This window comes from Pteronotus mesoamericanus, unplaced genomic scaffold (assembly GCF_021234165.1).
Source record: "Pteronotus mesoamericanus isolate MK-2021 breed Mesoamerican mustached bat unplaced genomic scaffold, CSHL_Meso_final contig_37, whole genome shotgun sequence".
NCBI lineage: Eukaryota > Metazoa > Chordata > Mammalia > Chiroptera > Mormoopidae > Pteronotus > Pteronotus mesoamericanus.
The window spans coordinates 1030880-1057585 of record NW_026555144.1 but is presented as its reverse complement, the minus strand read 5'-3'; the positions used below and the strand labels follow the sequence as shown (position 1 = coordinate 1057585).

The window sequence follows — 26706 nt, the reverse complement described above, 5'->3', positions numbered from 1 at the left end:
GCCCGGAGACCCCTGAGGAGAGAATGGAAACAGAGGCATTGGGGAAAGAACAGGAGGAGGAACCGGGGAGTCCCGACTCCTTTTCCTTGCCGTAGTCTCCATTATGCAGAAAGAGGCCACACCCCCAAAGAGCCAAAAGTTGAAAAGCACACATACACACCCCAAAACCACCCAGGGCAGGCGCACACTTGCGCCGAGTGGCCAGCGAGGGTGGGATAGCTTGTGTGTTACCCGGGCAGGCTGGCGAACACTTGAACTGGCCGTCATGACCTCCGAAGATTGGCACCAATATGGCCTATGAGGGAGTGCACAGAGCGGCAAGGGCAGGCGTAAATTGACCTGCCCATCCCACGACTGTGGAACCGCTCACAGAATTATCATATACCAGGTTGAGGGCATCACAGAGCTGCCCAGATCCCTGGAGGAGAGACTGGAGCCAGGATTAAGTGGAGAGTCCTGGAGCTGACTTCCTCTCATTTCCACGGTCTCCATTTGGCAAGGGCAAGCAACGCACCCAAAGAGCCAAAAGGGGGGAAAACACACAATAGAAGACTCTAAACTGACCAGTGCCAGGGAGCTCACCGGTCAGGGGGGCCAGACGAGTACGCGATGTCCCGAATAGGCCCTTGGTCCCGGGCAAGGACGCGCGAGCCCAGGCACGCATGGGATCCTGCCCGACCGGGAAGCGCACTGGAGGAGCTGTTGTGAGAATGAAGAGCGATTCCAAAAAAGAGTCCATCCCTCACCGAAGAGGGTCACACATCTGCCCCAAGGAGGAGTCAGATACCGACAATAGACCCTTAGAAGGCTCAAACAAATGACCCAAGGTCATATATGGTCAACAAATGACATCATCAGAGGCAGGTCCAGAAAGAAATGTAAGGGGAAAACAAATAAATAGATAGATAGATAGATAGATAGATAGATAGATAGATAGATAGATAGATAAATAATTTAAAAAGACCCACCTACTACTATGAAGTTTAATAATCATATAAGAGAAGAAATAAAAATTTTCTGGAAACAAATGAAAATGAACAGATAACAATCCAAAAACTATGTGACACAGCAAAGTCAGTCCTGAGAGGGAAGTTCATAGCAATACATTTTTACCTAAAAAAGATAGAAATATTTCAAATAAAAGACCTAACACTACAACTTCAAGAACTGTAGAAACAACAACAAATAAATCCCAGAGGAAATAGAAGGAAGGAAATAGTCAAGATTAGAGCAGTACTGAAAGATAGAGATGAAAAGGACAATTCAAAGGATCAACCAGTCCAGAAGCTGGTTCTTTGAAAAGATAAATAAAATTGACAAGTTTTTAAGCAGACTCATCAAGAAAAAAAGGGAGAGAACTCAAATTAATAATATCAGAAATGAAAGAGGACAAATAACTGATACCAGAAAAATACAAAAGATCGTCAGAAACGACTATGAATAATTATATGCCAAGAAATTTGAAAATCTTGATGAAATGGATAAATTCTTAGGAAAGTATAATCTTCCAACACTGAAGGAGGAAGAAACAGAAAGCTTGAACAGACCGATAACAGCTGGGGAAATTGAAGCAGTCATCAAGAAACTCCCGGCACACAAAAGCCCAGGACTGAACGGTTTCAAAGGAGAACTTTACAAAACATTTAAGGAAGAGCTAACCCCTGTCCTTCTCAGACTATTCCAAAAAATCCAAGAGGAGGGAAGACTCCCAGACTCTTTCTATGAGGCCAGCATCACCCTGATCACAAAACCACATAAAGACCCTACAAAGAAAGAAAACTACAAGCCAATTTCACTGATGAACATAGATGCTAAAATCCTCAACAAAATATTGGCGAACCGCATCCAACAACAAATTAAAAAGATTATCCACAACAATTAAGTGAGATTCATCCCAAGCCTGCAGGGATGGTCAATATACGGAAGTCAATAAACGTGATACATCACATAAATAAAAGAAAAGACAGAAATGACATGATCATCTCGATAGATGAAGATAAAGCATTTTCTAAGGTAGAGCACCCACTTATGATGAAAACACTCAGCAAAATGGGAAGAAATGGGGCATTCCTTAATGTAATAAAGGCCATATATGAAAAACCTTCAACCAACATCATACTCTATGGGCAAAAACTGAAAGCTTTCCCACTAAGATCGGTAACACGACAAGGATGCCTGCTTTCACCGCTTCTTTTCAACATCGTATTGGAAGTCCTAGCCACAGCGATCAGAGAAGAGAAAGAGTAAAAGGCATCCAAATAGGAAAGAATGAAGTAAAGCTATCTTTGTTTGCAGATGACATGATAGTGTACATGGGGGAACCCTGTCGAATCTACCAAAAAACTCCTCATCCTTATAAGTGAATTTGTCAAAACAGCAGGATAGACATTCAACATTCAGAAATCAAAGACATTTTTGTATACCAGCAATAAAATAGTAAAAGAAGAAATCAGAAAAAAAATACCATTCAATATAGCAAGAAGAGAAATAAAGTACCTAGGAATAAATGTAACCAAGGAGGTAGAAGACCTATACACAGAAAACTATACAACATTGAAGAAAGAAATCAAAGAAGACACAAATAAATGGAAGCTTATACCGTGCTCATGGATTAGAAGAATTAATATCATCAAAATGTCCATACTACCCAAAGAAATTTATAGATTTAATGCAATCCCTATTAAGAAACCAATGGCTTCTTTCACAGAAGTAGAACAGACACTTCAAAAATTTATATGGAACCATAAAAGACCCCGAAGAACTGCATCACTTTTGATTAAGGAAAGCAAAGTAGGAAGGATCATAATACTGGACATAAAACTCTACTACAAAACCACTATACTCAAAACAATCTGGTACTGGCACAAGAACAGATCCATAGAGCAGTGTAACCGAATAGGAAGCCCAGAAATAATCCTAGGTCTATATGGGCATCTGATATTTGACAAAGTGGACAGAAGCATAAAATGGAATCATACTAGCCTCTTCAACAAATGGTGTTGGGACAGCTGGATGGCTACATGCAAAAAATTGAAATTGGATCATCAACTGACACAATACAGAAAAAGAATCTCAAGTTGGATAAAAGACTTGAATATAAGTCGCAACACCATAAAAGTCCTAAAGGAGAACTTTGGCAGGAAACTTTCAGATATCTCATGCATCAATTTTTTCACCAAAATATCTCCTAAAGCAAGGGACATAAAGGAAAGAATAAACAAGTGTTACTTCATGAAAATAAGAAGCTTCTACATGGCTAAGGAAAACATCAGCAAAATGAAAAGGGAGCCAACCAAATGGAAAATATGTTCTCTAATGGTACATCAGATAGAGGTTTCATCTCCAAGATATATAAAGAACTCACTTGACTCCACTCCAAGAAGATAAACGATCCAATCCAAAAATGGGCAAAGGACCTGGGAAGATGCTTTTCCAAGGGGGAGATACAGAGGGCCCAAAAGAATTAGAAAGGATGCTCAGCATCACTAGCCATCAGGGAAATGCAGTTCAAAACCACCATGAGGTATGACCTCACACCAGTCAGAATGGCCATCATAAACAGATCCACAAACAACAGGTGCTGGCGAGGCTGTGGAGAAAAGGTAACCCTAGTACACTGTTGGTAGGAATGCAGACTGGTGCAGCCACTGTGGAAAGCAGTGTGGAATTTCCTCAAAAAGCTGAAAATGGAACTGCCTTTTGATCCAGTGATTACCCTGCTGGGGCTATAACCTAAGAATACCAAAATGCCAATACAAAATAACGTATCCTCCCCAAATTTCATAGCAGCACAATTTACAATAGCCAAGTGTTGGAAGCAACCTAAATGCCCATTAGTAGATGTTTGGATCAAAAAATGATGGTACATATACACAATGGAATACTACACAGCAGAAAGAAAAAAAAAGAACTACTAAACTTCACGACAGCATGGATGGAACTGGAGAGCATTAATGTAAGCGAAATAAGCCAGGGGGCGAAAGACAAATATCGTATGATCTCACCTATAAGTGGTACCTAACCAACAATACAAAGATGCAAGGAAAATAATACCAGCAACACTGAAAGGAAAAGAAATCAACAGAGACAAGAGGGAAGGAGGGAGGGGGTCGGGGAAAATGAAGGGAATGGGAAAGTCAAGGAACCTATAGCAAGGACTCATGAAGGAAAAAAAAGGGAAAGAGCTGAGGGAGGGAGGGAGGGAGGGGCAACGGAAATTGGTGGGGGTATGCAGAGACACATGTATTTGAAAAACTAAATTAAAAAATATCCTTTGTATTTCTGTAGTTTCAGTTGTTATTTCTATTCTTTCCTTTCTGATATTATTTATTTGTATCTTATTCCTTTTTTTGTGATGAGTCTGGATAAAGCCTTTTCAATTTTATTTATGTTTTCAAGCAACCAACTCCAGGAATGGTTGATCCTTTGTATTGTTCTTTTCATCTCTGTCATTCAATTCTGCTGTGATCTCGATTATTTCCTTCCTTGTACTTGCTCTGGTATTTATTTGTTGTTGTTTCTCCAGTTCTTAAAGTTTTAGGGTTAGGTCATTTATCTGAAAAATTTCTATCTTTTTTTATGTAGGTCCGTATTGCTATGACCTTCTCCCTCAGGACTGCCTTTGTTGTGTCCTATAGGTTTAGTACTGTTGTATGTTAATTTTCTTTTGATTCCATAAACTTCTTGATTTCTTCTCTTATCTCATTATTGACCCATTCATTGTTTAATAGCCTACTGTTCAGTCTCCATGAGTTTGCAAGTTTTTGAGTTTTGTCCTTAAGGCTGATTTCCAGTTGTAATCACTTTCCGTCTGAGAAAATTCTTGTTATTATTTCAATTTTCCTGAATTTGTTGGGGCTTGCTTTGTGTCCATCATGTGACCTATCTTTGAAAAAGTTCCATGCACATTTCAAAAGAATGTGTATTTTGCTCCTTTGGGATGGATGTTTCTATATATATCAGTTAAGTCCATTTCATATAATGCTTCATTCAGTTCCACAATATCCTTGTTAATGTTTCATTTGGAAGACCTGTTCATTTTTTACAGTGTGGTGTCAAAATCCCCTATTATCATTGTGTTGCTGTCTATATCTTTTTTGGAGTCTCCAAGATTTCTCTTATATATTTTATGCTCCTATGTTGGGTGCATATTAGTTTACAATATTTATGTTTTCTTGATGGATTCTTCCTTTAAGTATTATAGAGAGTCCCTCTGGGTCTCTTTTTATGGCCTTAGTTTTGATACCTATTTTGTCTGATATAAGTATCACTACCCCTGCTTTTTTCTTGCCTATTTGCTTGCAATAGTTTTTTTTTCCATCCATTTACTTTCAGTCTGTGTAGGTCCTTTGTTCTGAGATGGGTGCCTTGTAGGCAACATATGTGTGGGTCATGTATTCTTATCCATTCAGCTCTTGTGTGTCTTTTGACTGGGGCATTTAGTCCATTTACAGTGATAGTTATTATTGATGGAAACATATTCATTTTTTCCATTTGTACTTGTGTTTTTCTCTTTCTCACTATTTTTCTTCATCTTCTTAAACCAGTATCTTTAGCATATCTTGCAGTGCCAGTTTGATGGAGACGTATATTTTAGTCTTCTTTTTTCTTGGAAACTTCTTATTCCCTTTCTATTTTAATTTACAGACTTGCTATGTTACATCTTTCTTGGTTGTAGGCCTTTGTTTTTCATTACCTGAAATGTTTCTTTCCATTCCTTTCTGGCCTGTAGTGTTTCTGTTGAGAAATCAGCTCCTAGCCGTATCGGGGCTTCCTTGTATGTTACTACCTGTTTCTCCCTTGCTCCCTTTAAGATTCTTTCTTTGTCTTTTATATTTGCCATTTTAATGATGATGTGTCTTGGAGTGGGCCTCCTTGGGTTTATCTTGAATAGGGCCCACTGTGCTTCCTGGCCCCTTGAGAAAATTCTTCTCCTCAAATTGGGGAAATTCTCCATCATTACTTTTTCAAAGATGTTCTCTATCCCTTTCTCCCCTTCTTCTCTTTCTGGTATCCCTATTATGTGGATATTATTGTGTTTCAGATTGTCCTGCATTTCCCTAAATGCATCTTCATTTTTTTAGTCTTTTTTCCATTTCTTGTCCTTTCTGGGAGCTTTTTTCTACCTTATCCTCCAGCTCGCTGATTTGATCCTCTGCTTCATCTAGTCAGCTTTTGATTCCTTCTACTGTGTTGTTCAATTTAGAAATCGTATTCTTCATTTCCTTTTCTGTCTTCTTGATAGTTTCTATGTCCTTTTCCAGATTGATATAGTTTCTAGGAACTTCTTGATAGTTCCCCTGTAGTTTCTCATACTTCACTTTGAGCTTGCTGAGCTCAGTGAGCTTCCTTAGTGCCATTGTTTGGAATTCAGTATGTGATAGTTCACCTGCCTCTATTTTATTTAGCTCTCTGTTTGGGGATACCTCCTTTTCCCTTACTTGGGGGATATTTCCTTTTCTTCCCATTATTTTTAGGAGTGTTTTTTGTTTGTTTGTTTTTTTGTTTTGTTTTGTTTTTTTGTATTTTTGTTTTGCTTATGCTTCAAGTGATCAGTCTTGATTCCCTGATTTTGTCTATTAAAATTCTATGATATTAGGCGGGTCTGTTTGCTTGTTTATTACTTGTATTTTCTTTTTCTTTCTTTTCTTTCTGGATCTGCCTCTGAGGATGTCAGTTGTTGACCCTCTCTGACCTTAGGACATTTGTTTGAGCCTTCCAGAAATCTACTTTTTTTCCTGTCTCCTGAAATTGTTAATTTAGTCACTCTGCCCTCAACTGTCCAGCTTAGATACCACAGGGCAGGGCAGTGCCTCCTGAAGGCAGGACTACCATATCCTTACACGCTGCTGTCACTCAGTAAAGTGATCTGCCTGAGCAAGTTGGAGACTGTTTAATGTGGAAAGAGTCAGCACCATGATATCCCCCGGCTACTCCCTTAGTTCTCTTCCCAAGGGTTCTGCCTCCAGCCTCTTCTCAAGTGTGTCTAGGCAGCTCCGTGTCCCCTTTTGCCCATGGTCCACTATCTCTGTTGGCAGCTCTGCACTCAGCACCAAGTCTCACACGCAACTGTTGTCCTGGCTGGACAGTCCTGAGGGCAAGGCCACTATTTTCTTTCTTGCTGCTGCTTCTTTGGGGCATGGCCTGCCTGCACAAAATGGAGACTATGGAATGGGAAAGGCGTCTGCTCCGGGAATCCTTGGCTATTTCTCCAGTTCTTTCCCCAATGCCTCCATCTCTAGTCTCTCTTCAGGAGTCTCTAGGCAGCTCTGTGTCCCCTTTGGCCAGGGATCCACTATTTCTGCTGGCTGCGCTGCACTCAGCACATCAGCCCACATGCAAGGAAGCCCTAGGTGGAGCATGCAGAAGGCAGGTTTGATTCCCTATTCATGAACGAGATTGTAGCTGCAGAGTGGGAAGTAAGTTATCACCGGGGTTCCACTGGCCACTGTCTCAGTTCTCTTCACAAAGCTTTCCTCACCAATCTTTCCTCAGGCATCAGCCCACTCTGCTCCTGCCTCTACCCAGAGATCAAGGAAGGCAGCTGCCACTGAAAATTTTTGTGTTAGCCCTCTCAATGTCTCTTCTTGTCTCCAGCCACCTGTCTCTGGCAGAGAGTGCCCCTAAGCTTTTCATGGTTGTGTTTTGTCTGTGTGTTTTTCTGGTTTCAGATGCTGTAGTCTAGGGGTCCCCGCTTATAATTCAGACCCTGTTCTTCTCATGGGGATCCAACTGATGGTTTCAATGTCCCTCTGGTGCTGGTTCCTGTGGGTGCCCAGCCTATCCTCTCGAGCCTCCACAGCACTTCTCACCCATTAGGATGTGTGAAAGTAGATTCCACTGTCCATCCACGGATGCAAGGTTCCTCTCACACTATTGTTCCATTGTTTCCCAGTTGATTTCTGCACAATTTAGTCACAATTCCAAGTTTGTCTTGGGAGGATATCAATGTGATCTCCACTCACTCCTACACCATATTCCTCCACCTCCTGAAACATTTCTGTCTTTTTTACATAGGTCTCTATTGCTATGAAGTTCCCTGTCAGGCCTACGTTCACTGTATCACATAGGTTGTGGACTGTCGTGTGTTCATTTTCATTTGTTTCCAAAAAAAATTTTTGATTTCTTCCTTAATCTCATTATTGACCCATTCATTGTTTAATAGCATGGTATTCAATCTCCATGAATTTTAATGTTTTGTGTTTTTTCCTTGAGGTTGGTTTCCAGTTTTAATCCCTTGTGGTCCAAGAAAATGCTTGTTATGATTTGATTTTCTTGAATTTGTTGAGACTTTTTTTTGTGTGTCCTACCATGTGGTCTATCTTTGAAAATGTTCCATATGTGTTTGAAAAGAATGTGTATTTTGCTTCTTTGGGGTGAAAGGTTCTATCTATATCAGTTAAATCCATTTGATCTTATGCATTGTCCAGTTCCATAATATACTTACTGATGCGTTGTTTGGAAGATCTCTCCATTGTTGACAGTGGGTTGTTAAAATCCCCTACTATCAGTGTGCTACTATCTATGTTTTTCTTGAAGTCTTCCAAGATTTTCCTTATATATTTGACTGCCCCTATATTGGGTGCATATAAGTTTACAATGTTTATATCTTCTTCATAGATTCTTCTTTTGAATATTATAAATTACCCCTCTGGGTCTCTCTTCATGGCCTTTGTTTTGAAATCTATTTTGTCTGATATAAATATTCCTCCCCCTGCTTTTATTTCCTATCTATTTGCTAGGAATATATATTTTTTCATCTCTTTATTTGCAGCATGTGTATGTCCTTTATTCTGAGGTGGTTCTCCTGTAGGAAGCATATGTGCAGGTCAGGTTTTCAAATATTTTCAGCTACCTTATGTCTTTTTCATTTTCTTGGTGGAATTTTTTAAAAATTTATAAATCATGTTTATTCTATTAAAGTTGTCTCAATTTTTCCCACTTTACCCTCCTCCACCCATCGCATTCCCACACCTGCTGCCACAGTCAATTTCCACTTTGTTGTCCATGAATCTTTCATATGTCTTCCTTGTCTAGTCTGTTCCTCTTCTTCCCACCATTATCCTCTTTCCCCATCCCCTCTCCATCCCCTCTGGACACTTTCAGTCTGCTCCATGTTTCCATGCCTGTGGTTTATTTTGTTGAATAGAGTCAACTTATAGGTGAGATCATATGGTATTTGTCTTTCATCAACTGACTAATTTCACTTAGCTTAATATTCTCTAGTTCCTTCCATGTTGTCATAAAAGGCAGGATTTCCATCTCTCTCTGTCTCTTTCTTTCTTAAATGCAGATTAATTTTATTTATTTTTTAAATGTCAAAGTTATTTATAAAATATTTAAAAATTAAAACCGTTATAAAGTCTCAACACTTAAAACATCATGACACCAGCACAGAAATAATCAAGTAGTTCAATGAAATATAATGAACACTCTAGAGACAAAGGTATATATGTCTACCAATGTGATATATGATTAAGTTGATATTTCAAATCAATGGGTAAAATAACGCTTATTCAACAAATAAGGTGCATGGACCACTATTACTTAAAATGAAACAAATATAGAGCCCTTTTCACACATTATACAACCAATATGATGGTGAGTTAAAAATCAATATGTAGAATCTAAGGAGGTTTTGGAGAGAATATAAAGAAATATTTGTCTTACCCTGAAGTAAAATAGTCAAACCCAGAAGGTATAAAGTATTGACACTATGACTATGTTAAACATTTCAGACTGTACAGTAATATATATACATATATATATGTATATATATATAAAAAGTTAAAGTACAAGTAATATAAGAGGAAAGTATTTGCAACAAATCTAAAATAGTGTTAAAGGTTTGTTTTGTTTCCTTTTTTAGGGAAAAAATACTACAAACATTTAATCAAAAAGTGAATAAATAATACCAGTCATTTAAAACTTTTTAAAAATAATAGAAATAGGTAAGCAATATACTAAAACAGGTTTAGTTTCAACAAATAGTAAAGGAACAATTAAAATAACACATCATTGTCAGAATTAGATTAATACCTATTAAAAAATATTGGTAATATCAAGTATTGGCAACTCTGAAAGGAACTGGGTATTCATAGACTTGTTTTCTTCATCTTAAAGCATTCCCTTTAGCATATTTTGCACTGCTGGTTTAGTGGAGATGTATTATTTTTGCTTTCTTTTGTCTGGGAAACTCCTTATTTTGCCTTCCATTTTCATTGAGATCCTTGCTGGGTAGAGCAGTCTTGGTTGAAGGCCTTTGTTTTTCATTATTTGGGATATTTCTTGTCACTCCCTTCTGGCTTGCAGTGTTTCTGTTGAGAAATCAGCTGATAGCTGTATTGGGGTTCCCTTTTATGTTACTACATGTTTCTCCCTTGCTTCCTTTACGATTCTCTGTTTGTCTTTGATATTTGCCATTTTCATGATGTGGCATCTTGGAGTGGGCATAACTAGGCTCTTCTTGAATGGGACCCACTGTGCCTCCTGGACTTGTATGACTTTCCTCCAATTTGGGAAGTTTTCCATAATTATTTTTTAAAAGTGTTCTATCTCTTGATCCTCTTCTTTTCTTTAAGGTATCTCTATTATATGGATATTAGGACGTTTCATGTTGTCCTGCATTTCCCTCAATGCCTCTTCATTCTTTTTTAGTCTTTTTTTCATTTTCTTGCTCTTTCTCAGATTTTTTTTACCTTGCCCTGTATCCCTTTTTTTATATCTTCTGCTTCACCTAGCCCGGTTTTGATTATTTCTACTGTTTTCTCTAATTCATAAAATCTATTCTTCATTTACTCTTCCCTCTTGTTGATATTTTCTGTGTCTTTTTTCCTGCTGATTTAGGTTGCAGTAAGTTCTTTGTAGTTTCTCTATAGTTGTTGGTAATTCTTCCTAAGCTCAATGATCTCATTGAACTTGCTTATAACCATTATTTTGAGCTCAGTATCTGATAACATACTTGCTTCTATTACATTTAGCTTTCTTTCTGGGGATTCTTCCTTTCCTTTTGATTTTGTGGCGTTTCTTTGTCTTTTCATTATTTGTGAGACTCTTCTTTTTTTCTTCTGTTTCTTAAGTCGATGTGTCTTGATCTCCTGTCTTTGTGGTGTGAATTTCTATGGTAGGAGACCTATGAAATTCAATTGTTCAGTCTCCTTTATCTCCTGAACTTTCTGCTCTTTGGGTGCCTTTTATGCCATTTATGTTGGCTTTCTGGAAGTAATTGGGTTTTGAGTGTTGTTTGGTCATTCTTTGGTGGGTGTTAACCTCCAGCTTGTTGACTGAGGGTCACCCTACCCACAATGTCTTGTGGGTTTTTGTGCATGTTCAGTCATTCTGTGTTAATGACTCTTCTGTCTTTCCCAGGTTATATAGCTTCTTTCTAGGTATTGTTCATTTGTTTGTCCCAGGCAATTTCCCCAAGATTTAGTTGTAATTTCAGATTGGACTGAGAGTATGTTAGTGTGACTTCCATTCAGTCCTCTGCCATCTTGAAAAATGTTATTATTATTAATTTGTTATAAAATGTTGTAGAAATATTAAATGATATCCAGGCATAGCTGGAAAAGTAATTTGCTTCACCATTGTTGGTCCATTACTAAGAAATATTGAGGGTCTGCATTGCCCAATGAATAAATTGTTTTGGTATGAGAGTGATATCTACAGATGTGAATAAATGAAAGAATTTAGCAGAAAGATGAAATAATAGAATTAATATTGTAAGAAAAAGTTGATGATCTGAATTTTACTCCTACCTGGTAACTTTTGAGTTGGTCAACTTCCCTTCTTCAACCATAAAATTGAAATAAAACCATGTTACTCGAGCTTTTGGTGGGATCATCTAACTAGTGCTGTATATGAAAGAAATTCTGTTATCAAGGCTGGGTATATACCCAGACTGATTTTAGGAAAGTGTAGTGATTAAGAAAAATGGACTCTGGAGTCACACTTCCTTAAATACAAAATCAGGCTTTATTAGCTAAGTAACTTTGGACAAATTTCTACATCTTTTTACACCTCAGTATTCTCTCTTTTAAATGAGGATAATAGTGTCCACCTTGCAGAGTTCCATTGAGACGTAAATGAGATAATGTAGTGACCAAGCTTAGCACAATAAATGGCACATAGAAAGTGCTTAATAATTACTAAGAAAGTTGATGATGTGCAAAGAATCCTACAAAGTTATGAATATTCTATATATATGCATAATGAATACCATGTTCCTTTTTATCTGTCATAATCTTATCTTCCTTAAGAAAATAAAAACTGCAGGACAATTCACATAGAGGTTTGAAGTCCTAGTTCAGGACATGGCTTTGGTCTCTATAGGTAAATTCTCCAGATGTCAAATGGAGAGGCTTTCAAAAAGTAAAACCACTGGAAGGTGTAGGAGCTAGGGTTTAGTCTTCCCTGAGAACTGAGGGTCTGTCAGATAATATAGAAACAGCCTATTCCACATTTTATGTGTGTTTGGTTTCAACAATGTGCACTGCACTCGTGCATAAACCTCCTTGGTCATCCCTGGTTATCATATTTAAAATTCTGTGGCTCAGAGCTGGGAGTGGGTATCCAGTCTTGTTATAGGACCACAGAGCCTCTGGCTAGTAGTGAAAGTATCATAGCTGGAAGGTTGTAAAGTTATTTCTCTGCTTCATAGCCTAGATCCATTTTCTGACCTTCTCGGCCCTTCTCTATCACCAAGGAAGGTAAAGAATATTTTTTTCTATCTCTTGGTTTTGCTCCCTGGCTTCTGTTTGAGTTTGCATGAGTGAGAGGGGAAGGTACTAACAGTAAACTGGAAGGCAGGAGATAAGAGCAGTTAAGGTATTTATCCTTCCCACTCCCTTTCTATCTGCCACAGCCCATATGATCCATTAAGGCCACAGCTCTGGACAGGCTTACATCACTCTTTCCAGGTTCCAGTGACACTGCTTTTTCCTTGCCACACCTCTATAAATAGTCCCTTTTACTCTCTTTTGTTAAACTTTTGAATATGGTTTATTTCTAACTAAACATGTTATTTGTGGTGTTCACACATCCTGTACTGGACCAGTTTCTTTCTTCTCCATTAACTGCAGTGATTCTCACAATATAGACCAAAATAACAGTTATTCTTTATACTATTACTTATAAAGATGGGCCTTTGTTCATAACAATAAATAATATTTCTATGTAACTCAAAAACTTACTTAAATCAGCATATGTCAGAAGCAAGCCCATCTTTTGTAGGAATTGGAAAAGGTGGGATTGCTTCTGACACATGCTGATGGAAGTACATTAAAACTAGTGGTATATAGGATTTATAGCTTTGAATTACTTAGCTATGGATCTGGTGATTTCTCAGTAAAATATCTAATACCAAAATCTAGAAATAAAGTCTCACCCTTTTCCTATTCCCAGACCAGTTTTGACTTAAGGTACAAAAATGTGTTTTACACCATGATGAGTTACCTTGTACCACACAACCTCAGGCTCCTGATCAGATTTTTTAAAGTCATCCATGTCTGGGCAGGAAATCTCTTTTCTCTTAGTAACTTCAGATTTTTCTAAATAGCGAATCCTGCTATTGTAGCACAGGCCAGATTCATTCTCTGCAACAGTCAAGGACATTGACACCTTCATGCAATATGTCGAATTTCTGTAGGAACAGAGAAATAGTAAAATGGCTTTATTGGGTGATTACAACTTCATTGCACTCTATATATTTCAAGAGTATTGAAATCTCCATTAAGGATATTGCTTAGAAATCAGAAAAACAATATTAAAAAACCCTAGAACAGTTTTCCACTTCAACTGACAAGAAAATATGAAAAATGCTAATTCAGATGTTTCTGACCATGAGGTAGCCACATAGAATAGATGTAACCATCTTCTGAACCATAAGATAGTCATACGTTTTTTCCAAGAAAAATATTCCCTGTATTAAATTTATTGGGGTGACATTGGTTAATAAAAGATAAATATTTTTATGTTAAAAATCTGATAGTGAATACTTGAGAGAATGTCTATAACTAGAAATACAGCCATTTCTGCTCTGCCCCTATGGTCAGTCCATTACCAGATATTCTAAGGGTTATTTGATATTTCCATTGATTTCTAAGCCAACATATATATACCTCTACACTCAGGATACATACCAAAAATCAGATGAATGTTCAGAAAAATCTCCTTAACTAACATAGATTTTTATACTGTTTACTGAGATATGTCAGGGGTCCAAATTTGGACTCCTGCAAAGGACAAATCCTAGTAGAAAGTCATCTGCCTGGATTATTTTTTTCCACCAAAACTTGCATTATAAATGAGTTCCAGCACTAAATTTTACTATAAGATGACTTTAGAAACTTGTCATTAATTACCTAACTTGTTACCTAAGAATATTTATAAAATATAATACTGCCTTTGTTTCTTAAAGTATATCCAATGGTCTTTTCCACCCTACTGTACATAGACTCCAGAAGATATCAAAAACAAACATACATACATTAACACACACAATAAAAACTGGAAAGTGGAAGAAGACATTAGAAACAGCCTGGTAAGTCTTAGAAGAAAGTAAATGTCTTATTTCTTGGTAGGAATTACCAGACCATATCTGTTTAAAAAATCAATGAATAGCCCTGGCTGATGTGGCTCAGTGGATTGAGTGCCAGACTGTGAAACAAGGGACCACCTGTTTGTTTCCCAGTCAGGGCAAATGCTTGAGTTACTGGCCAGGTCCCCAGTTGGGGGCACATGAAAGGCAACCATACACTGATGTTTCTCTCCTTCTCTCCCTCCTTTCCCCTCTCTCTAAAAATAAATAAATAAAATCTTTTAAAAAATCAATGAATACCTGCTGTTAAAAATACAAAGTACCAAGTATACTTCAAAACCAAGTATTTTTTTTTAAATTACATGATAAGTCTTCTAATCGAGGATTTAAAAAAGAAGCCACATTGATACTTCTTCTAACAGGTTGCCCATGACCAGTCACAGGGAGCATCTGACAATGTTCTACACTATAACCTGTCTCAAGAGAACCAGAACCAGCAAAAGAAGTAGGCAACTTTAAACAACATCAGAGCACGATCCAAGAAGTTTCAAAAGTGGCATATCCAAAGAGAGATCTGTGCAGGAAACAAATTCTGCTGAGACAAGTTATACTTCATGAGGTCAGAGCCTGCAAAGCAGCTCATAGGACAAAGACGGGGTTGAGCCTCACTGTTACCCATACTGAGGGTCAATTCTAGGCACAAAGGTACAAATAGCAATCAAGACTCAATTGGAACAGAAAGGCTTGGATGACTCACACAAGAGACATTTTGGAAAACCTACATCAGGAGATCAAGGACACTGCAATATCAGAACCCACAGGGCACCTACTACATAAGGCTACCACACAAAGATTAGGAGTCATAGCATATCTATTTATCTAATATATAAAAACAAATACAAAGAGGCAGCCAAAGTAAGGAGAAAAAGAAAAAGGCCTAAAATTAAAGAATGGGAGAAATCTCCAGAAAAGAGCTAAATGAAATGGAAGCAAGCAATTTAACAGATACGTACTTAGAAGTAATGGTTATAACAATGCTCAAAAGCATTAAAAAAAGTACATAAAGAACATGAAAAAAAACACTCAAAAATGAAGAATAAAATATCTGAAAAGAAGAGTAAACCAGAAGGAATAAAAAATAGGTTAGATGAAGTAGAGAATCAAATCAGCAGTTTTGAAGACAAGGTATGAAAAAAACACCAAATGAGAGCAGAAAAAAATAATGTAAAAAATTAAATATTTTATAAATAAATAAAAAGACCTGCCTATAACCATGGAAGTTTAATTCACAAAGTTAGGAAATCTAGATGGCCCAATTGAAACAGAAGCAAAATTAAATAAATAATTACATACATACATACATACATACATACATATATACATAAATAAATAAATAAATTACTGAACAGACTCTCACAAAAATGGGAAGAAAAAGAAGTACCCTCCAAATGAGTGGAAAAGGGGACTTCCCACAGAGAGAACTAAATGAAATAGAGGCAAGGGAACTATCAGATATTGAATTCAAAACAATGGTCCTAAGGAAGCTCAATGAGCTCAGCCAGCTCAAGGATAACTATGAGAAACTGCAGAGAAAATATGAGGACCTTACAGCAAACTATGGGAACCTGAAAAAGGATATAGAAACTATGAAGAAGTCAGAAGTCACAAGAGTATATGAAGAATACCACTACTTAATTGAACAACACAGTAGAAGGAATCAAAAGGAGGCTGGATAAAGCTGAGGAGAAAATCAGTGAGATGGAGGATAACGTACAAAAAAGCTCCCAGAAAGAACAAGAAATGGAAGAAAGAGTAAAAAAAAAAAAATGAAGAGGCATTTAGGGAAATGCAGGACAACCTGAAACGCAATAATATCCACATAATAGGGATACCAGAAGGAGAAGAAGAGGAGCAAGGGACAGAGAATTTCGTCGAAAGAATAATGATGGAAAATTTCCCCAATTTGAGGAGAGAAAGGCTCTCATGGATCGAGGAGGCACAGAGGACCCCACTCAAGAGGAACTCAAAGAGGTCCACTCCAAGACACATCATCATTAAAATAGCAACGGTCGAAGACAAAGAGAGAATCTTCATGGCAGCAAGGGAGAAAGAGAATGTAATACACAAGGGGGCCCTGATAAGGCTAGGAGCTTACTTCTCAACAAAAAAACTACAAGCCAGAAGGGAATGGCAACAAATATTCCAAGTAATGAAAAGCAAGTGCCTACGACCAAGGCTGATCTACCCAGCAAGGCTCTCAATTAAAATAGAAGGGGAAATATGGAGTTTCCGAGACAAGAGAAGGCAAAAAGAATACATCTCCACCAAACCAGCACTCCAAGATATGCTGAGGGGACTGGTTTAAGCAGATGAAGGAAAAGAATGAGAGAGAGAGGAACACAGGTACAAAGAGAAAAGATGAGTAAGTTTCTATCAGTAATATCTCTCAATGTGAAAGGACTAAATGTCCTAATCAAAAGACACAGGGTAGCTGAATAGATAAGAAAACATGACCCACACATATGCTGCTTACAAGAGACCCACCTCAGAGCAAGAGACCTACACAGATTGAAAGTAAAGGGATGGAAAAAAATATTCCAAGAAATTGGGTAAGAGAAAAAAATGAGGGGTTGCAATACTTTTATCAGGCAAAGTAGATTTCAAAACAAAGGCCATAAAAAGAGACCCAGAGTGGCACTTTATAATACTTAAAGGAAGAATCTATCAAGAAGACATCAACATTGTAAACTTATATGCTCCCAATATAGGAGCCCCCAAGTATGTAAGGAAATTGGTGGTTGACTTCAAAAAAGATATAGACAGCAAGACACTGATAGCAGGGGATTTCAACACCCCACTGTCAAAAATGGACAGATCTCCCAAACAAAATATCAATAAGGACATTGCAGAGCTGAATGACTCACAAAATCAAATAGACTTAACTGACATATGTATAACCTTACATCCCAAAGAAACAAAATACACATTCTTTTCAAATGCTCATGGGAGTTTTTCAAAGATAGACCACATGATAGGAAACAAAGCAAGCTGCAACAAATTCAGGAAAATTGAAATAATACCAAACTTTTTCTCAGACAACAAGGGCTGGAGGCTGGAAATAAACCTCAAAGAGAAACTTCAAAAACTTGCAGACTCACGGAGACTGAACAGTAGACTATTGAACAATGAATGGGTCAATAATGAGATAAGAGAAAAAATCAAAAAAATTCTGGAAACAAATGAAAATGAACAGACAGCAGTCCAAAACCTATGGGACACAGGAGAGGCAGTCCTGAGAGGGTACTTCATGGCAATACAGGCTTACCTAAGAAAGATAGAAATATTTCAAATAAAAGACCTAACACTACACTTGAAGAACTGGAGAAACAGCAACAAATAAATCCCAGAGCAAGTAGAAAGAAGGAAATAGTTAAAATTAGAGCACAACTGAATGACATAGAGACAAAAAGAAAAATTCAAAGGATCAACCAATCCAGGAGCTGGTTCTTTGAAAAGATAAATAAGATCTACAAGCCTTTAAGCAGACTCACCAAGACAAGAAGAAAGAGGACCCAAGTTAATAATATCAGAAATGAAAGAGGAGAAATAACAGCTGATATCACAGAAATACAAAGGATTGTCAGAAACTACTATGAACCATTATATGCCAAGAAATTTGAAAACCTTGATGAAATAGACAAATTTTTAGAAAAGTATAATCTTCCAACACTGAAGGATGAAGAAACAGAAAGCTTGAACAGACAGATAACAGCTGGGGAAATTGAAGCTGTAATCAAGAAACTCCCAGTACACAAAAGCCCAGGGCCAGATGGTTTCACAGGAGAACGTTACAAAACAATTAAGGAAGAGCTATCCCTTCTCCTTCTCAGACTATTTCAAGAAATCCAAGAGGAGGGAAGACTACCAAACTATTTTTATGAGGCCAACATCACCCTAATCCCAAAACCAGATAAAGACTCTATAAAGAAAGAAAACTGCAGGCCAATTTCTCTGATGAACATAGATGCTAAAATCCTCAACGAAATATTTGCAAACCACATCCAGCAATTCATTAAAAAGATTATCCACCATGATCAAGAGGGATTCAACCAAGGGATGCAGGGATGGTTCGATATGGGCAAGTCAATAAATGTAATACATCACAGAAATTAAAGAAAAGACAAAAAACACATGATCATCTCGATAGATGCAGAAAAAGCATTCAATAAGGTACAGCGCCCATTTATGATCAAAACACTCAGCAGAATGGGAATAAATGGGGCATTCCTCAATGTAATAATGGCATTTATGAAAAACCCACAGCCAACATCATACTCAATATGCAAAAACCAAAGCTTTCCCACTAAGACCGGGAACAGGACAAGGATGTCCGCTTTCACCGCTTCTTTTCAACATCATATAGGAAGTCCTAGCCACAGTGGTCAGACAAGGAAAAGAAATAAAAGGCATCCATATAGGAAAGGAGGAAGTAAAGCTATCATGGTTTGCAGATGGCATGATAGTGTACATAGAAAACCCTGTAGACTCTACAAAATCTACTCAACCTAATAAGTGAATTTGGCAAAACAGCAAGATACAAAGTCAATAGTCAGAAATCAAAGGCATTTTTGTACACCAGCAATGAAATAGAAGAAGAAGAAATCAGAAAAAAATTCCCGTTCGATATAGCAAGGAGAAAAATTAGGTACCTAGGAATAAATTTAACCAAAGAGGTAAAAGACCTCTAGACAGAAAACTATACAATGTTGAAGAAAGAAATTAAAGAAGACACAAACAAATGGAAGCATATACTGTGTTCTTGGATTAGAAGAATTAATATCATGAATATGTCCATACTACTCAAAGCAATTTATAGATTCAAAGCATTCCTTATTAAGATACCAATGACATATTTCACAGAAAGAGAACAGACACTTCAAAAATTTATATAGAATCATAATCGACCCTGAATAGCCTCAGCAATTTTGAGAAAGAAACACAAAGTAGGAGGGATCACAATTCTGGTCATCAAACTCTACTAAAAAGCCACTATACTCCAAACAATCTGGTACTGGCACAAGAAAAGACCCATATAGCATTTGGAACAGAATAGAAAGCCCAGAAATAAGCCTAGGTCAATATGGGCAACTAGTATTTGACAAAGGGGGCAGAAGCATATAATGGAGCTATAATAGCCTCTTCAACAAATGGTGTCAGGAGAGTTGGATGGCTACAGGCAAAAAATTGAAATTGGATCATCAGCTGACACCATACACAAAAATAAACTCAAGATGGATAAAAGACTTAAATATAAGTTGCATCACCATAAATGTCCCAGAGGAGAACATTGGCAGGAAACTCTCACATATCCCTCTAAGCAAATTTTTCACTGATATGTCTCCCAAAGCAAGGGACATAAAGGAAAGAATAAACAAGTGGGACCTCATCAAAATAAGAAACTTCTGCATGGCTAAAGAAAACATCAGCAAAATGAAAAGGGACCAACCATATGGGAAAATATATTTGGTAATGATACATCAGAAGAGGTTTGATCTTCAAGATATATAAAGAACTCACTCGACTCCACTCCAAGATGACAAATGATCCAATCAAAAAATGGTCAAAGGACCTGGGCAGAGGCTTTTCCAAGAAGAGATACAGAGGGCCCAGAGACATTTGAAGGTATGCTCAGCATCATTAGCCATCAGAGAAATGCAGATCAAAACCACCATGAGGTACGACCTCACACCGGTCAGAATGGCCGTCATAAACTGATCAACAAACAACAGGTGCTGGCGAGGCTGTGGAGAAAAGGGAACCCTAGTCCACTGTTGGTGGGAATGCAGACTGGTGCAGCCACTGTGTAAAGCAGTGTGGAATTTCCTCAAAGACCTGAAAATGGAGCTGCCTTTTGATCCAGTGATTCCCCTGCTGGGACTATACCCTAAGAATCTCAAAACGCCAGTTCAAAAGAACCTATGCATCCCAATGTTCATAGCAGCACAATTTACAATAGCCAAATGTTGAAAGCAACTTAAATGCCCATCAGTAGATGATTGGATCAAAAAATGATGGTACATTTACACAATGGAATACTTTGCAATAGAAAGAAAAAAAGAACTACTAAATGTTGTGATATCTTGGATGGAACTCGAGAGCATTTTGCTAAGCAAAATAAGCCAGGGAGCGAAATACGAATACCGTATGATGTCACCTATAAGTGGAACCTAACGAACAATACAAAGATGCAAGGAAAAGAAGACCAGCAACACTGAAAAGAAAATAAACCAACAGAGACAAGAGGGAAGGTGGGAGATGGGGCAGGGGAAATGTAAGGGAAGTAGAAAGTCAAGAATCATATAGCAAGGACTCATGGACAAAACCAAAAAGGAAGAGTTGAGGGAGGGGGTGCAAGGGAAAGTGGTGGGCCATAGGCAGAGACAAATGTATTTGAAAAAATAAATAAATAAATTTAAAAACCCAATATTTAAAGACAACCCACTGAATTGGAGAACATTTTCACCAATGATATATTTGGTAAGAGGTTAATAATCAAATTTTATAAAGAATTTATAAAATTGAAACTAAAAATATCCAATTAAAAATGAGCAGAAGACCTGAATAGGCACTTCTCCAAGGAGGACATACAGATGGCCAATAGACATATGAAAAGATGCTAAACATCACTAATCATCACAGAAACGTAAATTAAAATCACAGTGACATAGTACCTCTCACCTGTCAGTAGAGCTATCATCAATAAATCAACAAACATCAAGTGTTTTCAAGGATGTGGTAAAAAGATAACCCTCATGCACTGTTGATGGAAATGCAGAGTTGTACAACCATTTTGGAAAGCAGTATGTTTTACCTCAAAAAATTAAAAATGGAACTGTCTTAATTCCCAGAGTTTCTAGTTCTGGGAACATAACTGTAAGAACTATAACACCAATTCAAAAAAATATATGCACCACTCTTTTCATTGCAGCATTTTTTACAATAGCCAAGATTTGGAAGCAGCCCAACTGTCTATCAGTGAATGAATAGATAAAAGAAGTCGTGGTATATTTACAATATGGAATACTACTTGGTCATAAATAGAAGGAAATATTACCCTTTACAACAGCATGAATGGACCTGGAGAGCATTATGCTAAGTGAAATAAGCCAGTCAGAGAAAGACAAGTACCATATGATTTTACTCATATGTGAAATCTAATTTAAAAAAACTAACAAAATAGAAACAAGCTCATAGATAGAAAACAGACTGACAGCTGTCAGAAGGGAAGGGGGTTATGGGTCTGGGTGAAATATGTGAAGGAATTAAGGAAAAAAAAAACTCATAGACACCGATGACAGTATGGTGATTACTGGAGGGAAAGGGGGATGGGAGGAGGCAGAAGAGAGTAATGGTGAGTGATAAATGGTGATGGAAGGAGACCTGACTTTGGGTGGTGAACACACAATACAATATACAGATGATGTATTATAGATTATACATCTGAAGCCTATATGATTTTATTAACTAATGTCACCCCAATTACTTCAATAAAAAATAAAAAAATCAAGTGATTACAATCCTTACATATATGATTAACAAGACAAACAATAATTTCAAGATGGTCTCACAATATTGTTAGCATTCATACTACTAAGTACTCAGAAATTTCACAATATGCCAGGTATCTTACAAAGCACAGGAGTGCATATTGTTGCTGTCCATTTGATTTATAAACTAAGTTAATAAAAATAATTGCTATTTGGATTTCTAGTAAAGTTAATCACTGGCAAGTACTGCTGACTATTCTCATGTCTATGTCATCTGTGAAGGATGCTATCAAATCACTCCTATTCTGATATTCAAATGCAACCTTATTAATCAATGTAGATTGTGAGATATTACTTTTCTCTCTTCCTCAGTGTAGGTTCCTAGAACCTAAAGACAAGATATGCCTACTGGAGATCAAATGTAATAGCACTTCATTCTCTTGTTAGATATTTGACAGCCCATTAAAAACGAAAGGCACCAGATTTTTTTTTTTAAGTCTCAGGCAAGAAGGTAAAAATTAATTCAATGTGTTTGGCTTTACTTGACCCCATTTTCATTACTTCAGTGATAAGCATTTTCATATCTTCTTACTCCCTTTGAGGCCCTACATGTTCTGACCTATCATAATACTCTGTCCTTCACTCATTAGGGTGTCATCGCAATAGCATTTTCTCTCTTCCTCAAGTACAGTAAGGCTATTCAAGCCATGGACTTTTGCATTTGCTCTTCTCTCTGATATTCTATCATTTGTTTATTTGGTAAATTTAAGCAAAGAATTTGTTGATCTTGTTCATCATTCTATTCCTGGGATCTAAATGAATATATAGTGGGTACTCAGTAAATGTTAGTTGGTTAAATGAGTAGGCATGTATTCAAGAGACATGTTCTTTCTGCTCTACTTTTGAATCAGCCTCCACCCATCCCATTTTATAGATTCAGGTATATGGCTGGTCAAATATCACATGTCCTACTTAAATATGATTCAATAATTTTTCAACTATTTTTGCACCACAAAGGTAAGGAGTAGCAAAGTTTTTGTGCATCAGCGTTCCACCTAAAGGGAATGTACTGGCCAGATCTGAAGACTAATCAGACTAGGGTAAATATAAGGGATGGATGTAAAATAAATATTTACAGGTTTTAAAAGATATTGAACACATAAGAAAGAGAATGATCTCTGCTAGGTATGTAATGTTATGAACAGATTTTAATGTTACAGACATTGATCATATCTGCTCCATGGTTTTCATCCATGTAGGTGAAGGAGACTTACTTATTAAATACCTAGCCATTGTTATGTTATTACCCCAGTGAAACAAAACTATTGACCAGCAGTCTCAAAAGCAGAATTGAATAGAATTCCCAATGTCCTTGAAGAAGCTACTTTGAATGTATTTACCCCCAGGGAGAAAACATGGTAAGTTAAATAAGGTATCACTAATAATGCAGTGGTTTGTTTTGTTTTGTTTTGTTTTGTTTCACAAAATGCTAAGATCCCATGGGTTCAACTCATTCTATGTACTTGGGCAAGGTATATAACATCTCTCAGTCATTTTCCTCAACTAAAAAAAGAGGATAAGTCCTTATGGTGTTTCCATTGGAGGCTGGAGAAAGAAGTTATTTTCATTATAAAACCATGAACAAAAGTATATTTACTGTTTTCAGTTGGAATGATTGCAATACCAGACATTTCCAGGCTGTTATAACAACTAAAATAATATATATAACACATAATATAGCATCTTATACATAGTAGATATTTAATAAATTGTATTTAGAATTGTTATTGCTGCTAGGATTACTAGTTATGCATATTTAACAAATAATAATTATAATGTATATGTGATATAGTAATTATGAATAACCAACAAAATAAAACAACACTGGTAGTAATGGGTTAAGGTATGCCACTGAGTTAGGAGAACTACTTGATAAGAAAGCATCTAGAAGAGATCACCTGGGCAACAGACTTAGTACCAGAGAGCCATGAAGTTCTGAAGGGATCAAAAAGATATAGTGACCTAAACACAAAATGAAGTGAATCAAGAGAGAGTAGCTAAGGCAGAAAATTCCAGGTACTAAGAGTATTAGCTACTAGGCCAAATCCAGAACCATGGAGGTCAAATTGTTAGTAAGAGTTTCACTAAAGCCCTGGCCAGGCAGCTCAGTTGGCTGGAGTGTTATCCCATACACCAAAAGTTTGCAGGTTCAGTCACCACTTAGGGGTCATAAGGGAGGAAGCCAATTAATGTTTCTCCCTTCTCTCTCTCTCTCTCTCTCTCTCTCTCTCTCTCTCTCTCTCTCTCTCTCTCTCCCTCAAAATGAATAAACACATCCTAGGGTGAGGATTTTTTTAAGAAAATTGTTCCACTAAGTTTTCTGGGAATTTCCTAGGCAAATGACTCCTATACTAATGACCAGACTTCTATGCAAAGTTTCCAGTGACTCCTATGTGTCTTCACTTCTACCCCTCCAAAGTATAAACTATGTAGGTAGTTTATAGGTAGTTTTCCTCCTAATTTAATTTGTTATGATCCACTCATTTACTGATGGGCACTTAGGATGTTTCCAGCACTTGGCTATGGTAAATTGTGCTGCTGTGAACATTGGGGTGCATAGGTTCTTTTGAATTGTGTTTCAGGATTCTTAGGGTATAATCCCAGCAGTAGGATAGCCAGGTCAAAAGGCTGGTCCATTTTTAGTTTTTCTGAGGAAATTCCATACTGTTTTCCACAGTGGCTGCTCCAGTCTGCATTCCTACCAACAATGTTCTAGGGTTCCTTTTTGTGCACAACCTTGTTAGCACTTGTTTGTTGATTTCTTTATGACAGCCATTATAACTGGTATGAAGTATGTAATAGTAGTTTTAATATGCATCTCTCTGATAGCTAGTGATGCTGAGCATCATTTCATAGGTCTATGAGCCCAACATATGTTCGCCTTGGAGAAGCACCTCTTCAGGTTCTTTGCCCATTTTGAAAGTAGATTGTTTGTCTCCCTGGTGTGGAGTTATGTGGGTTATTTATACATTTTGGAGATCAAACCCTTGTCTGAGGTATCACTCGCAAATACATTTTCCCATATGGTTGGCTCCCTTTTCATTTTGTTGATGTTTTCTTTAGCCGTGTAGAAGGTTTTAAATTTGATGTAGTCCCATTTGTTTTTCCTTTCCTTTATATCCCTTGCTCTGTAGGACATATCAGTGAAAATATTGCTGCCTGAAATATCTGAAATTTTCCTACCTATATTCTCCTGTAGGACTTTTATGATATCACAACTTATATTTAAGTCTTTTATCCATCTTAAGTTTGTGTGTGTGTGTGTGTGGTATAAATGAGTGATTGAGTTTTATTTTTTGCATGTAACTGACTGGGTCTCCCAGCATTATTTGTTGAAGAGGATTATTTTTACTCCATTTCATAATCTTGCCCCCTTTATTGAATGTCAGTTCACCATGGAGACATGGGTTTATTTCTGGGCTCTCTATTCTGTTCCATTGACCCATGTGTCTGTTCTTATGTCAGTGCCAGACTATTTAGATTACAGCGATTTATTAATTTAGCTTGATATCAGGTATTGTGATCTCTCTTACTTAATTCCTCTTTCTCAAAACTGCTGAGGCTATTTGGGTTCATTTATGGATTCATATAAATTTTTGAAATGTTTGTATTCTATCTCTGAATTATGTCATTGGTATTTTAATAGGGATTGCTTTGAATCTATAAATTGCTTTGGGTAGTGTGGACATTTTCTTTTCTTCTTTTTTCAATTTTTCAAATACATTTGTCTCCATTTACCTGCCAACACTTTCCCCTGACCCACCCGACACCTCCTCCACTCAATCCTTCCCCACCTTGGCTTTGTCCATGTGTCCTTCACACCTGTTCCTTGATCTGACTGTTCCCCTTCCCCTTCCCGCTACCCCACTCCCTTCTTCCTTCCCCTCCCCATTGGTTTCTTCTTTCTTTCAATGTTGCTGGTCATATTTTCCTTGTCTGCTTTCTTTTCTGATTAGGTTCCACTTATAGGTGAGGTCATATGGTATTTGTCTTTCTCTGCCCGTCTTATTTCACTGAGAATAATGCTCTCCAGTTCTATCCATGCTGTAGTGAAGGGTAGTAGCTCTTTCTTTTTTCCTGCTGCATAGTATCCCATTGCGTAAATGTGTGGATATTCTTCCAATCCATGAACATGGTATATGCTTCCATCTTTTGTGTTTTCCATATTTTTTTCTTCAGTGTTGTGTAGTTTTCTGAGTACAGGTCTTTTACCTCCTTAGTTATGTTTATTCCTAGGTACACTATTTTTCATGATGTTTTAGCAAATGGGATTTTTTCCCTAATTTCTCTTTCTGATATCTCATTGTTCATGTACAAAACTGCCTTTGACTTCTGAATATTGACTTTGTATCCCATTGTTTTGCCAAGTTCACTTATTAGGTTGAGCAGTTTTTTGGTGGAGTCTATTGAGTTTCTATGCATACAATTATGTTATCTGTAATCAATGACAGTTTTACTTCTTCCTTTCGAATTTGCATGCCTTTTATTTATTTTTCTTGTTTGATCACAGTGCCTTGAACTTCCAATATTGTGTTGCATATAAATGGTGAAAGCAGACACCCT

General features: G+C 37.2%; 1 protein-coding gene across 1 annotated transcript in view; it reads right to left on the bottom strand.

The window, feature by feature from the left end:
* The window catches only part of IL1RAPL2 (interleukin 1 receptor accessory protein like 2), a 744540-nt gene that overhangs the window by 681627 nt on the left and 36207 nt on the right, over window positions 1-26706 (bottom strand). Inside the window, exon 2 of the mRNA XM_054576924.1 lies at window positions 13453-13639. Within this exon, the coding sequence (XP_054432899.1) occupies window positions 13453-13639 (187 nt within the window). The remainder of the gene's footprint in view (window positions 1-13452; window positions 13640-26706) is intronic.